General features: G+C 34.8%; 1 protein-coding gene across 1 annotated transcript in view; it reads right to left on the bottom strand.

Annotated features, from left to right (window-relative positions):
* LOC128239128 (adhesion G protein-coupled receptor L2-like) overlaps positions 1-16714 on the bottom strand; it is a 44396-nt gene that overhangs the window by 11361 nt on the left and 16321 nt on the right. The window contains exons 6-17 of the mRNA XM_052955613.1: positions 10220-10396; positions 7032-7136; positions 6571-6662; positions 5002-5163; positions 4605-4679; positions 3740-3845; positions 3007-3150; positions 2791-2869; positions 2487-2586; positions 766-815; positions 522-633; positions 14-117 (exon numbers count right to left, since the gene is read on the bottom strand). Coding sequence (XP_052811573.1) covers positions 14-117; positions 522-633; positions 766-815; positions 2487-2586; positions 2791-2869; positions 3007-3150; positions 3740-3845; positions 4605-4679; positions 5002-5163; positions 6571-6662; positions 7032-7136; positions 10220-10396 — 1306 coding nt within the window. The remainder of the gene's footprint in view (positions 1-13; positions 118-521; positions 634-765; positions 816-2486; positions 2587-2790; positions 2870-3006; positions 3151-3739; positions 3846-4604; positions 4680-5001; positions 5164-6570; positions 6663-7031; positions 7137-10219; positions 10397-16714) is intronic.

Raw genomic sequence — 16714 nt, 5'->3', positions numbered from 1 at the left:
TTATGAATATTACTTCCAGTAGAAGGCATGCAAGGCGATGGTCACGATGAGGGCCAGGATTGAAAGCCCGCTACCAATGTACGTGATGATCATTGAAATATTCTGCACCACCTCACTCTGCAAAATAATGTAAGCGATTGTAGTATTGGTTGGGACAAAATCTGATTTTCGCTATTGTTATTTCAAATACTCCGATTTTATGGCCAGTTTGCTTTCATTCGTTTGCATACATCATTGCATTTGAAAAAAGGTCAATTGTTAAAAATTACAAAAAGAGTATGATTGTAAAATATCTTTCCTCAGTATCGCATCAATTCAAATTCATTACCGGCAAATCAGCGTAAAAATAATGTATTTTGCGCACATTTACACTTCTATCATGTGTAACATCATTATAGGGTTAAACTGACCGAATACATTTTATACTACTATAATAAATGGTTAAAATATATATGCAGTTCATTTATAAGTAACAATGATTCGAATAATTCTCAAATATAAAATATTAATGTATAACTCACGTTAGATGTGTATGGGCTTATCAACAAAGCGAAGTTGGTGAGATGACTACACGCACATTGGACCTGGCTGGCGTTGGAAGACACCACGTTACAACCAGATGTAGACCATGTTCTGTAAGTTAATAGTTATTATATACACGTACGGTTATTATGTATTGTACACACTGTGATTCTATTAACCATATCCAAAAGCAAGAAAGAAATTGCATGTCCATTAGATAGAAAATAAACGCATGCTACTCACTCAGTTGTTGTGTTCCAAAACGCGCAGAATTTTCTGTATCTCGACACGCTCTTAAAACGAAAATAGATACTGTTAATGATTGGAAATAAAATAAGGAAACATAATATTTGGATTAACTACTTTATTTCTCCTTTTGTGAATGGTTATATTAATTTTCAAGACGAAAACAAATACCCGATATTAAAGGGGCTGTCTCACAAATGATAAAAAAACGAAAAAATAAAAAAAAGTCAAAAAAAGACATTTACTTGGCATCGATGTGTACAATACATTGAAACTTACTGAAGTACCACATAGTTTACAATTTATTAAAGTTCAGCAGTTATTTCGTATTTTTCCATTAAAAGAAGATTACTGGGTATGTCTACCAGGTATAATTAATTCCTTATGCGTAATTGGCTGGTCAGTGTTATCACGTGATATTACCGAGGTAGGCGTATAGATTAATTATGTCACCAGCTTAGAATCAGCCTTAATAGCTCAATGGGTAAGACACTGGACTTCAATTTTGGCGACGCGGGTTTGATCCCGGTCACCGACACAATTTTTTTTTCACATTTTGGTACTTTTTTCACAATTATGATATCAAAGCGTAACACATTTTATCAGATAATTGTTCTGAGATTCGTTACAGAATAAAAACACCCTTTTTGGTGCCAATCTGTGACACAGTCCCTTTAAATTCGATTCTACATCATCGTTTACATGACATCATTTTTAACCTGTCTGACTGTAATTCGAAAAATTAACACAACAATCAAATGAAAAATGAACTAAAATATCACACCATCTGTGGCACGTCAAATGTCAACAACGAATCGTGGTCTTAACTCTTCATTTCGAACACGACCCGTCTATAACCGAATAAGATTGGTCTCGGACAGTGATACAATGATTGAATACCAATATGTACTATATACTTTGCGTAGACTTAGAGAGTTAATAAGTGAAACAAAATTGATATTTTACTGCTTCAAACAGTGACTTTACCCATTTGATTGTGTTTTTTGGTTAACACTTTTGAACTTTAAAAATATTTCATATGGTTTGGTAAATGGCGATCAACGTAAATTCGTAAATTTATTTATGAGCTGTTCAAATTAATTCCTTCTGTGCGTTAAGTGAATCATATTATTTGGATCACAAATGCGTAAGTGAAAGTTTATTGATGAATATTTATAAAACGATTGCACTGAACCACGTGTAAATAATAAAAGTCTCGGAGAACTATATCTCCATTAGCCGGCGTAAAAATTATAGTCAGCGATCAAAACTGTACGTGAAGGGCGTCTCACGGGTAGACTGGTAGTAAAGAAGTATGTACAAATGGTGTTTATAGAATAAAAAAATAAAATACCAATAAATCATCTCAGAAAATAAGCATGAAAGAAACAAGATTGTTGTTGATTAGGTGGTATTTTTTGTATTTTTTTATTATAGAAATATCCTCTATTACATGTGTTCTTTAACTAAGACACTGAACTCGATAAACCGGCTGGATCTATTTGATCTACCTTTTAATTTTCACTATCAGCGAATTGAATATACACTACAATTTTGTCGTTTTTTCGATCTTTCATACGCGCCATAACGCCATAACATATAAAGACTAAATGCCAAACGTTACGCGGTTGATAGAACGATTCGAATTATCTTCACTGCACTCACGCTTATTCTACAAAATAAAAAAAAATCCTCTACAAAATAGAACAAACAATTACCTGGAATGTTTGGAAGTTGAGCTGTATTTCGGGGTCTAGCTTAACAGGCGCCTGTGGGAGCAGATGCAGGGACAGCACTTGAGAGCTAATGGTGGCGTTTCTGAAATATGACAAAGGCATATAACGGCAAGTCCTACATAATTAATTACGCCCTTTAAACCAACTGTTTAAATAGTGGCATAGCTTGTTTAGCTTGCTAAGGACAAAGTCATAAATGTTTTTATTTCTAGGATCACCGCTGTTTTACCGAGATGTCTGCTAAGAAAGGAGATGAATGAAGATATATTGTTTCAATGCTACTTACTCTGCCTGGTCGAGCTTTGTGGAAACAGCCTGTGAAAGGTTTTTGTAGACCAAGCCGACAAACGTGGCTACGTTTTCACCTGAAACGTGGAAATGTTGATAAAAGAGTCCATTGTTTTCATACCTTAGATATTATCGCCCTTTTATGATATTTTTCCAGTTATTAAGGAATTTACGTATGTGTTATTATATGTCTTTAGCGCCTTTACCAACATACCCCTGAGTGCCTGTAAGTTTATATTAACGGTAGAGTGCCGTTCGGCCTGCCACTCGTCCCCGGGGGAGTTCAGACTCTCGCTGTTTGGAAACTGTAGTGGACGCCTGTCCTCATCAGTCGTGTCCACCCTCGAGTACGTCAACACTACAAGGCATGTCGCCAAAAGAGGTTTGAATATCGAGGGTATTAAGCGATAAGTTCTAAGTGGCATTTCAAAAGAAGCAGATAGATGTTTTCCTCGTTCACCATTTGACATGTGTGCAATATAATAAAAGATAGTTGTGTGGAAAATACATTGTGACAAAAAGTAATTTGTTATTTGTACAAGTAAATAACCGTTTAAATCCCGTTTTGCTGAGTTTTGTACCAAACAGTATGTTTCCATGTGTACCATTACTTCGTGCCGCGTTATTTAACGAAAAAGTCTTTGGAAAATAGTTTTGTAACAGTTGAGTAGCATATGCATTGAAATATGGAGAAAGACATGATTGCAAACGGATTTAAGTATATGTGTCAAAACAGGAGATATTGCAAATGAGGAATAATTCGCAAATGACGTCATGTATGTATATGTAGAACGAGGTAATACATGCGAGCAAACAGTATGAAAAGTTGTGTACAAAAGGGCCGTTCTATTCTAGTTAAGATATTACGCTGTTTGCAGAGGTATGTATATAAATAAGCTTGTAAAATGATAGGGTGATCGTTAAAAATAAAATATTAATATACAAACCAATGTTAGGTTTTGTGACGGTGACGTTAGACAACGCGCGGGAGTTGTCGAGGCGTATGGCAAACTCGTCAATCACTGACAGCAGCGACTCTGCACCTGTGTTGTTCTGTGAAAAAGTACAGATGGAGTTCAAACCGAGTTGGCCATAAGGGATATCAGTTGAATTAAAAAAAATCTATAATAATCATAGTTTTTTATTGCTTCGTTATATGTATATGTTAAGCTAGAAGCTTTTACGAATTACTTTCTAAGTTGAAAATGAATACGCGTGCTCTGTTTGATTGGACAAAAGGACTAGCCCCTAGTGCGACTCAAACCTTCTACCTCTGGAGGTTTTCGAACCTTTAACCCTTAGTGGTGCTAAAACCTACGACATATAGTGGAGCTTGAACCTATGACTTCTGGTGGGACTCGAACCAACGACCTCAAATGAAGCTTGAACATACGACCTCTGTTTGGGGCCCTAAACTACGACCTCCGGTTTGGATCGAGCCTACGGCTTGTGTTGGAGCTCGAACCTAAGACCCTTGTTTGATCAAACCTACAACATCTGGTGGAGCTCGAAACAACGACCTCTCAACGGGCTTGAACCTAGACCTCTGATGAAGATCGAACCTACGACCTTATATGGTGCTCGAACCTATTGACTCTGGTGTGGCCCGAACCTACGATCTCTTGGTTTAGAGGCGGTCAACTAATCTCTGCACTAATCTCAGCGCGTATTGAGAATCATATTTTAAGAAGTGGCAATCGGGGCTAACGGTCATTTTAATACATGAGTTGTTTTTAAGTGATATTTAACATTATTTATGTATCTATAAATGTGATGTGTATGCATCCTTGGCAATAAAGTCGGTTTTCTTACGTTCTGTATGCGGCTTTGCCACTGCTTGCTGTTCGCTTTGTCGTCAATGAGAAAGCTTGCCGTCTCAAGAAAATCCTTGAATATAAAAATACAATTTACCATAAAACAATCTTCATTTAACGGTCTAATATGTTTATTTCGTAACTTCATATCTGAATAATTACTTTCTAATGAATATTTTTTTGCAACGGATGGTCGTATAACGTAGCTTTTTTATCATACGTCGCCCTCCATACACGCTATATATAGAGTAACGGGAGAAAAATTCTGATGTCATTAAAGGAAGAAGCACTTATGACGATTACTATTTCACCCCTCTGTATGCAAACAAAATTAAACGGTGCGAAAAATATATGATATGATAATTATGATAATACTATTTCCGTCAAACACTCACATCGATGCTGTCGTTGGTAAACGCTGTAGTTTCAGAAACGACAGTCTGCAGGATGAATTGTGTCTGCAGCAAATCCCCAATAAACAGAGTGTGGTTCCCATCCGCTACTTCGGACTTTAACACAGCTAAAGCCGCGGCTCCGTCTATGCTACCGTTAGTCAGCTGTATTATAACAATAGAGCTGTCACAGGAACGTAACAAATTCTCCCGAAAGGCCTCCTTGGACAGATAGCCATTAGTATTTGGGCTTGAGAGGACAGTATCCTTAAGTTTGAAGCATATTTTTATGATGATCTACCCTACCTTCCCATTAAGATCGAAAATATTTGATCTGTAACATGCGAAGTATGTACATAGAAATGATAAAACACTACAAGATGGCGCTGGGGTCAACTTAACTGTGAGCCTACTGTTCTTCAGATATCGATCTGAAACGGCTTTTCAGCTGAAGGTAACCATAACCTTAACTTTTGAACCACTTACCCTTAATTTTATAGAGATCATCTGCTGGTCTTATCTACCTAGTTTTAGGTCTCTGTGCATCAGCATTCTTCAGTTAATGATCAAAACTAATTATCAGCTCGAGATCACGTATACCTTTGACCCACCGACTTCAAAATAAATAGGATTCATCTGCTGGATATTATCAACCCACCTTCAAAAATGGATGTCTTGCTGGGCATAAACGTTCGTTAGTTTATGCTTGGAAACATACATTTAGCTCGAGGTGACAGTGATATTTGTTTTCGGCCAATTTACCTCAAAATCAAAAGGGTTCATCTTCTGTTCATTATCAAACTGACTGACAATTTTGAGGTCCATGGGGCATATCAATCTCTACATAATAATTACAAACCAATTAACAGGTCGAATTTACCACCACCATAACCTTTGACTTCTTGACCTCAAAATCAATAGGATTGATCTGCTGGTAACTACAAACCTGCTGGAATTAGATGTCTCTGGGTGTAAGCCGTTATTCAGTTATTGATCGGTAACGGATTTTCACCTCTAGTTCACCATAACCTTGAATATGACCTGCTGACCCCCAAATATTAAGGGTTCATCTGCTGTCCATAACCACCTGCCTACCAGGTTTGAGGTCCATTGACAATAACATTATTCACTGATGATATTGATAATAAACCAATTTTCTGCTCGAGGTTACAACGACCCTGACCTTTAACCCACTGACCTCAAAATCTGCTGGATATAACCATCCTCCCTACTAAGTTTTGGGTCTTTGTGCTAAAACACTCTTCAGTTATTGATTGGAAGCCGTGGGAACGGACGCATCGGACGGTCCGATTATAAAATGCATTTAAGGCATAATAAACCTTACAGTTGGTGGACAAGTCTTAATTGTCTTTGTATCTATATATCTGTTGTAAATAATTGGTAGCAATTGTTTGCCATACTTCAAGCATATATTCAATATCAAGGTTGAATGCGCACAATTAAAGCACTAGTGTTCTACAAGTATATAGTCTGTAAACACACATGCCAAAGCGTACATTTCAATAGATTGTATTCCGCTTCGATAACTATTTTCAACCAAAGTTTGCCGACCTGTTCCGTGAGATCTTTGAGGATGACCAATGTGCAGTCGTAGTAGGGCAATAGAAACACACCGTCTTTTCGGCAGTATCGCGTCACTAACCCTGTGGATAATGTACGTAAATCTAACATGTATGAAAAAACTATTGTCTTGCTGAATGTGCTAATTCATTTCCTATTGTTAAAATCATAGTCATAATTCTAAAACATAGTATAGGCCCATAGTATACAACGCAGCCAAAACTAAAAGAAATATTTTCCTCAATGATTAACTTCAAATATATATTCCTTTTAAATATTCAAAACACTTTAAAAGTAGAAAATATATAATGTATACCGAAACAAAATAAAATCCATTTTTTACCATGTTGAGCTGTAACTCAATCGTGTTTTGCAAGTGATGCTCTTAAGTTTGTGCCTTAATTTTACTGTCCATGCGTTGGATTAAAGTGAGAGAGGGAGGCGATATTGACCTGTGTATCCCTGTGGGCAGTCTAGGTTGAGCTCTGTGTCGCGCTCCGTGTAGTTCCAGAACATTCCCTCGTCATCCACATCCTTCTCGCAGATATTTTCCTTCACTTTAACAAACGCGACAGGTTGAGTTTTTAAAGCATTGAACCAAAACGTTCAACGAATTAAATATCTACATGAAAAGTCAGTTTCGTGTAGAATGCTTATGAGGATACCATTTGAGAATATTAAAGTTAATAGTTGGAGTGTTTTGGTTAGTTTACACATCTTACACCTTTATTTTCTCATTTGTTTAGCATTCTAATGCCTTTATTGACCATGGATATATGTCCCGCTGCGATTTGACATCTTGAAACAAGACAATATGTATCATATTCATCCCATCCGGGTGCTAGACACGCTTATTTTATGGGTTTGTTTGTAAACATGCCACTCAATAGACTCGTCAACATCTGATTTTTCTCTACCACGGTCAAGTAAAAAAGACACGACATGGTCAAAGCTTTTTCAGATGTAAAAAACACAAAATAATCCCGAGATTGAAACCTTGTTTAAAGGGGTAAGATAACACTTTAAAGGCCCCAGTTTGCTACTATAAAAATTATATTTGATGAAAAAATGTCGATCACCCAAAGTCCCGGTTGAAGATGAATGACTTTCAATTACCAAACTATGGTCCTCAGATTGCCCGAAGATACCAAGTCTATACCATGAAACACCCATGTCACGTCATTTCGGTGTCAACAAGATGATATATCTGAACTAGTTTAACATTTCTATATGCTTCGCCTCATAGCCGATGTTTTTTCTGTACTGCTAATCGTTCCGTACGTTTATGATGGTTGGGATACAACAGCTAATTTAAAGCGTATTCATGCATTTGATGGCTTTTAGAAGGATCATTCTGCAATCAACAGGCTTCCATGGTACTTTTCTGTGAGGAACATTAATCTCAAAGCCATTGTTAAGGCTCTTGTAACATTTTTTACACTAGTTGGAATCAAAATAAGGCCGATCCGACAGATGTCAAAATTCGTGTCTGGCATTTTTTGACCGGTTATGAACGAGCTAGGGAACAAACAATATAGGATTCAGCCCGTCATCCTGAATGTCAAAGTAAATAAGACGGCTCCACCAGACATTAAAAATATGATACATGAAAACTTGATAATACATGAATACTTAATACATGAATACTTGATACATGAATAATTAATACATGAATACTTGATACATGAATATGAACATTTATTTGCTGATATTCTAACAAGGTCTGATTAAATATTTCTTGATGGCATTGTGGAGGACATTTACCAAGTAAAACAACAACTATACCAGTCAGATGAATCCGCTGAAACAGCAATACCTTACATAAGAAGGACAATATTTGTTGAAGGAGGACTTGATTGAACCAAGTCAAACCGAGTAATTACAGTTCTCCTTGCATGCTCGGCCCAACAAAACGGGTCATACGTACACATGTGCACAGACTACCGTAAAGAGAATAATTTTCCTTTTTTTGATATGGTGGTGGTTATAATTGGACATTCTCTAAAGCATTATAAAACTGCAAAACCTTTGACACCTTGCTTTAAAGAAGATTAAAGTTAGCTTGGAATGTCTTAATGCTTTTGATAGAATGAAGGCCAATAAGAGTACATCAGTTATCTTATGAATATTTAAATCATGTCGTGTAATATGATCATTATTGTTAAATGCATGCATTATGCTTAATCTCATTTCTCATTTCAATTACTTGTATTTTCAAAGAAAACTATATTACATAAAACTTTTCAAAGAGGGAAAGTGTTACATGTATATGTATTTTAAATTAAGTCTTTATTGTTTAATCATCTAGTTCTATTGTAAGGTGACCAAGATTCATTAAAGTAAATTATTTTTCCCCATATAAAAACATTTTATAATGCAATAATAAGGAAATGTTTGAAATATTGTAGACTTTCTATATATTTTATGTATAGACATTTTAAAATAAACAAGAGTTTGATGTAATTTGTGAGAAAGTTCTACAGGAATTTTGTAGTGTGCTCTGGAACATTTGTATTTGGTAAACAAGGGCAAGCTTCTCTGATCTTTTGGTCTGGTGTAAAAATAAGTTTCACAGTTGAAGAACATTCCTAGAATCTTAGATTAAATTGCATTATTCTGAGAGAATTATATTACAACATTTTGTTGTTGGATTTAAAAAGAGTTCATAAAGTGTTAATTTCCGTGGACATTGAACATGAAGATATTTTGTGAACCATTGGAATTAGGATATAATTCTTTACTCTATGTACTTTTGTTTACTGTATAACAATCTTCAATTATTCTTCATTCTATGTTTTTAAATGTAAGTGTCACTTTTGTAAACTGTAAAACAAAATTGTTTAAAGATTGTTGTTTGTTTATTTTCCTTGCGTTTGGAGGTTGTAGTAACTTTTGATATGTAATTTTGAATATTGTATGTTTACTTTCTATGTTTTGTTAATTTAATTTTGTCCATTTAAGAGGTATGGAATACATTAATGTATCGCTTGTTGAGAATGATAACATGAAAGTGGTGTCCACACCCAGTATCTGAATTTATCTAAGGAATGAATTGCGGGACCGATGTCATTATCGGGGTATGAACGCAATTGGGCTGGTCGAGGTGTGTGGAGTCCGAAGGACTCCATGCGAACTTTGACCAGCCTACTTGCGTTCATATTCCCGATAATGACTTCAACCCCGCAATTCATTCCTTATATTTACACCAATAGATCATTTCATTCAATAATTGTTACAAAAGATTTTCATTTCATTTAAGAAATCCTTTAAGTATTCCTATTTTACCCATTTTGTAAATTGAACGATCCGACTGTAACTGGAATCATTTTTTTCAAATGACGTAATAATAGCGCGGGAAAAGATCAACCATTTAAAATCACTTTAATCGAAAAATTGAAACTCTTATGGCAACAATACATTTAAAATATAACAAATTAACACTTTCTAAAATGTTGATTTATCATTTACGGGAGCTGCTGACACAATACAAACAATAATGTACTTATATCGTTATGCAATGAATTGCGATTCGAACATACCCGAAGATGTTTCGTTCATCGATTGATAAACGCAATTGCCGAAAAGCAGTTCATTTAAGGAATGGAAGTTGAGGTGTAAATATATACCTATAACCACATACCTAGAGTACAAGTTGGGGAAGTACCATTCAATTGGCCGTCAGCTTGACATTTCCTTACTAAATCGCCATCAGAATGGTTGTGACCTCCTGCGCATGCATAGGTTACTGTCTTGTTGTACACAATCGTTGCCCCCGTGTCTTTGGAAGCCTCGTATACGTCCGGTACAAAGCAGGTTACTACGAGTATATCACAAAACATAGCATTTCGATTGCAATTTTGTACAAACACTTTAAATAGTTTAAGGAAATTAAAACCAACTACATATTGATAATAATGTTTCTTTATTTGTTTTAAGGTGATTTGTTTGATTTATGTACGTGACTAAACACACTACGACCACAGAAAGTATCATTTGAAATACAATCAAGCATTTAAGTTTTACAGTAAATGTTAGCATTTTTAAATGATACAGCTCAATATAATTTATCAATGGAATTAATTGTTAAGCGTTTTATACACATATTCAATTTGAGTCTCTGTTTAAAAAGTGTAAATTATATATGTATATATTCATTATATGCCTATCAAATTCCTTTTCCATATCCAACAGTGAAAATACAGCACGCCGTATTGAAAAAAAATCGTATCATGATACTGTTGTGTTCTGATTCCGTATAATGCGAGTACCGTGTGTTATCTCGGAACTACTTTCGCGTTGCTAAAAATAGGGTGACAAATGCTGGTAAAATCTGTCAACTTTTGAATACATTAAATTATCTAACTTTACTCACGCTCCAGAAATAGGTAAATATTCAGGAACATGGTTCTCATTTTCTTTAAAGAACTATGAGGATTAGTCCGAAGCAGAGAACACTTCCAGTCTATCTAGACAGCTACTTCAGTGAACTAGTTGTTTGTCATTCGAAGTTCATAAATTGTTGCATTATCCATGTTTATTTTTATCAATATGAGCAGCTCCCCAATACAAAGAAAAAGGCGTATTTGCGTCATCGAGAGAAATTACGATTGACTCACGAACTTCCCTCAATTCTGCATCTTATGATCGTCAAAAAATCCCACAAATATTTACTTTGTTAAAACTGGCCACGTCTACATGAAATGACGATTAATGTATACTCGCAAAATAAGTACCGTTTTTTTTGTTGTTTTTTTGTGTGTTGTGACGTTTATTAATTTTTTTTTGTAATAGCAATTTTGTTAATTTTGCTTAAACGTAAACTATTTTGTTCTTATTTCGCTCAATAAAGTTAATTTTGTAACTTCTGACTTCGTTTCACTGTAGTAGCCTCACTTGACTTCATTACACAAAACTACGTAACACATTTGAATTCATACGCGCATTTGACAAATGGCGGTAAATTTAAAACAAATTAAAACCGAAAAATAAAAAAAATAACTAAATAGGCAGGTATATAATAAATGAAATATTACGATAAAACGATTTTCTAGTGACCTACATCACGCCTCGTTTTGTGAGTAAACATGTATCCGTTTTGTGAGTAAACATGTATCCGTGTCGACCTGCGGTCTCGACGGATACGTGTTTACACAACTAACTCGACATACAACTATTATATCCAATTGCCTGTACAAAATAATACATTCTAATGCTTAAATAAAGAAAATAAATCCTGTCATTAGCGAATACGTACGTTTGTAACTTTGATGTCATCCGATTATTGATAATATATTAACTATGTTGGCCATGCATATTTTTAAGATCAAACACTTCACAATTTAAGTTTTTTTTGTAATTGGAAGTAAATAAATTTGTTACAATGTTGTTCATAAGTTTTAAGCCTTTAAGTGTTAAAAATAAAACATTATTTGGGTTACAATGTTTCGTCTTATGTTATCAATTTCATTTTATATTTTACGATAAATCATCTAGTTTTCCCTGTGAGAGAAATAACAAATATGAATACCTTGAGTCGCTTCATGATAATACGCGATCTTTATAAACGTATTCATTCTATTTTAAGTGGCTTGATATCATATACTGAACAACACTGCTACTACTACTACTACTACTACTACTACTACTACTACTACTACTACTACTACTACTACTACTACTACTACTACTACTACTACTACTACTACTACTACTACTACTACTACTACTACTACTACTACTAGTACTACTACTACTACTACTACTACTACTACTACTACTACTACTACTACTTCTACTACTACTACTACTACTACTACTACTACTACTACTACTACTACTACTACTACTACTTCTACTACTACTACTACTACTACTACTACTACTACTACTACTACTACTACTACTACTACTACTACTACTACTACTACTACTACTACTACTACTACTACTTCTACTACTACTACTACTACTACTACTACTACTACTACTACTACTACTACTACTACTACTACTACTACTACTACTACTACTGTTACGACTACTACTACTACTACTACTACTACTACTACTACTGCAACTACTACTACTACTACTACTACTACTACTACTACTACTACTACTACTACTACTACTACTACTACTACTACTACTACTACTACTACTACTACTACTACTACTACTACTTCTACTACTACTACTACTACTACTACTATTACTACCACTACTACTACTACTACTAATTCTACTACTACTACTAATACTGCAACTACTACTACTACTACTACTACTACTACTACTACTACTACTACTTCTGCTACTACTACTACTACTACTACTACTACTACTACTACTACTACTACTACTACTACTACTACTACTACTACTACTACTACTACTACTACTACTACTACTACTACTACTACTACTACTACTACTACTACTACTACTACTACTACTACTACTACTTCTACTACTACTACTACTACTACTACTACTACTACTACTACTACTACTACTACTACCACAAATACTACTATACTACTACTACTACTAATTCTACTAATTCTACTACTACTACTACTACTACTACTACTACTACTACTACTACTACTACTACTACTACTACTACTACTACTACTACTACTACTACTACTACTACTAGTAGTACTACTACTACTACTACTACTACTACTACTACTTCTACTACTACTACTACCACTACTACTACTACTACTACTATAGTCCGGTCATATCGTGACAAAAATTTCACCAAATTGTGCACTTGCCAAATGATACATATATATGTTCAGGTTAAAACATGCTCATGATCAATCTTTATTTCGTCCAAGATGGCTGCCAAAACCAAAGATGGCCGCCATGAGCCTTTATATTGTAAAGAGGATTGTATTAGTAAATAAATTTACTATTTACTTTTTTTTAATCTTTCAAAAAAAGTTATGAAACAAAAATATTTTTTATACAGAATTAGCTTTTTGGTTGCTTTGGCAACCATTCTTTCCCTAAAATTTAAATGTATCCGCCAGTGTAATCTGCCCAAACCTGTAAACTTCTTTAAGTTCCTTAATTTTTCTGTGAAAACAGTTTGTAAATATGTGCAAGTCATAAATATATGCTTTCAAAAAAAGTGTGTGTTGTTGAAAAGAATTCTAAAAATATTCCATAGCAATGAAAAGGTTTTTAAACTTATGCTTATAATTATCATTTAAAATGACTAGAAATGATAGCAAAGTGACAGTCGTGTCAATAATTTATTATTTAAAGTGCATGAGACAAGCAATTGTATACACCACAATGTTCGGTTGTAGTGTATGCAAGAGATTGCAGAAATATTCAACGCAAGGCGCGGGCTGAGAAATCCAAGATGGCATCCAAAATGGCCGCCGTAAAATTATATGAAAGAATATGGGAAATTTTATTTTATTAGACAAAGTTAAATATTCACATGGCTACTACTTCTCTCATTATGTACCCTAAATTATGTACCCTAAATTTTCATACAGCATTGACCACTTTAAGGCCGACGTAATGATCGTTTCAAGGTCAGAATATGAAAAAAACACAAGCATTTAATTATCCCATATATATATATATATATATATATATATATATATATATATATATATATATATATATATATATATATATATATATATCCTTTTCATAGTCATATTTTTGGCAATATTTTCAGATCTTTTGGATAATCCAACGTTTCATAGCATTAAAACATACCAAGAGTTGTTGAAAACTTGCTATAAATGTAAGCGTCTTAAGGGTAATTGAGCTAGTATCAAAAGTAACTGACGTGACCTAAATAACTGACCTATTTAATGTCCAGGTCAAAGTCATTGGTATATAAAAAAAGCAAAAAAACTCAAGATTTTCTGTCTGTTTTGTCTTTTTTAGTTTATTAAGTTTTTGTTTTTTTATATAGTATGCAAGCAACTAAAACTTCTACAAATGCTGTCGAAGGCAATCTCCATAAAAGAGCTATTTCCGAGGTTATAATGTAACACCGTTTCAATGCACTATGTATATATATGAACAGATGCTAGCTGTTTTATAATGTATTTAATTTTGACATACAAAAAACTTTTGAATGTCAAAAATTATAAAAAAACACACACCAAATAATTAAAATGAATTGTGTTTTCCTCTTTTTCTGACATACTAGTCAAGTTCACCATAAAGTGTTCTTACATAAGCCCATACACTGCTTTACAAGCTGCATAAACAAATATCTTTTTGAGTTCTAAATAAGCTAATCCACCAGCAGGACGTATCACGTTTCAAGTCTATCCAGTGCTTTTTCAATATAATGTGTTAATATTGTAGTACAAAAAGAACAAGAATAATTATGCCCAGGTCTAATAAGGTTTTAGAAAGCCAAAATGTGTTTCTGTTAGTCCACTGAGTACCTCAAACCATATAAAAGCTCAATACTTACTCCTATCACTTACACTGTGTGTCCAAAGAGCATTTCGACTGTCCATATTGCAACTAATTCAGTGCAAAACGTATGTGTATACTCATAGTTTAATAAATGACTTTTTGACAACCATTCGAAGCGAATCAAACCCATGGGAAACTCTAATAAAGCGCAATCAGTGCCAAATACACTTCTCTTTGTCAACCAAAATCCCATTTCTGAACCAGCAAACACATGTGCTTCTGTGATCTGGTATCATGATAACCCGTGTTACAGCCCAAACAGAGATAAAATCCACACATAAGCAGCTCTTATCAGTTTACTCAATGCCAGATAGACCTCTTTATTACCATAAAGCCAACTAACACCAAATCAAACAGCTCTGTTAAGGCCTGATAAGTACCAGTCATATCACATCTGGTAACTATGAAGCCCATCTAGAGCCAAACTCATGTGCAGTTCTAATGAAGCCTACTTAGTGCCAACAATACCACTTTTCGCAACCAATTTAGAGCCAAACTAACTGATATGTAGCACTTATGAAGTTTAATATGTGCCAACTAACCCAGTACACACGTGCATTTCTACATAAGACTACTCAATGCCCAAAAAACTCATGTTTAGGTAACCATAAACCTCATTTAAATCCAAACAAACACACTTGTGCACAGCTCTAAATAAGCATAATCAGTTCAGTAACCATACAGCCAATTTAGAGTCTAACAAACCAATATTCAGCTATGATGAATTGTACTTAGTGCCGCAGATAAACCATATAGTGGCAACCATACAGCACATTCAGAGTGAAACAAACCCATGTGCAATTCTATAAAAGCCAACTCAGTGCCAAACAGGCCACACTTTGGCATCTATGAATCGTATCAAGAGCTAAATAAACGCATATGCAGATCGACTTCAGCCTTATCAGTGCCAGCTTAACCATATTTTGGCAACCATAACCCATTGGCATCTCTAATTAAGCCTTCCAAGTTCTAAATAGACGACATCTTTGCAACCATAATCCCAATTTAGAGTCAAACAATCATATGTGCAGCTCTCATTATGCATATCCAGTTTCAAATACAACAATTTTGGCAACCATAAAGCTTTATTAGAGCCCAACATACTCATGTGGAGCTCTAATTAAGATTATTTTGGGAAACATAAACCCAATTTAGTGCCAACAAACCTATGAGTTGCTCGATTTAGGCCTGCGCAGTGCTAAATTGCCCACATTTTGGCAATGATAAAGCCAGTTTAAATCCAAACGAGCTTATGTGCAGATGTAAATAAGCATTCTTAGTACTTAGTTCCACAAATTGGCAATCATTTAGCCCTTTTAGAGTCAGAAACCCATGTGCTGATGTTATTAAGCCTATGCAGGGGGGGGGGGGGGGGGGGGGGGGGGGGGGGGCGGGGGATATTACATTTCTGGGAACAAAAAGCCATTTCAAAGCCAAACAAACAAACGTGCAACTCTCTTATTAAGCCTTTCCAGTGTTGGACAAATCACATTTTGACAACCATTATGCTCAGCCAAAGGCAAAAAACCCTGTGTGCTATACATTTCGGCAGCCATGAAGCCTATGCAGGGCCAACCAAACTGATGTGCAGCGCTATAATTCGGCCTAGAACTCAATGCCATAATGGCAATATTGGATTCGGTGGCCATATTTGATATTTTTTTGA

Source organism: Mya arenaria, chromosome 6, assembly GCF_026914265.1.
Source record: "Mya arenaria isolate MELC-2E11 chromosome 6, ASM2691426v1".
Lineage (NCBI taxonomy): Eukaryota > Metazoa > Mollusca > Bivalvia > Myida > Myidae > Mya > Mya arenaria.
This window is presented reverse-complemented; position numbering and strand designations above follow the sequence as displayed.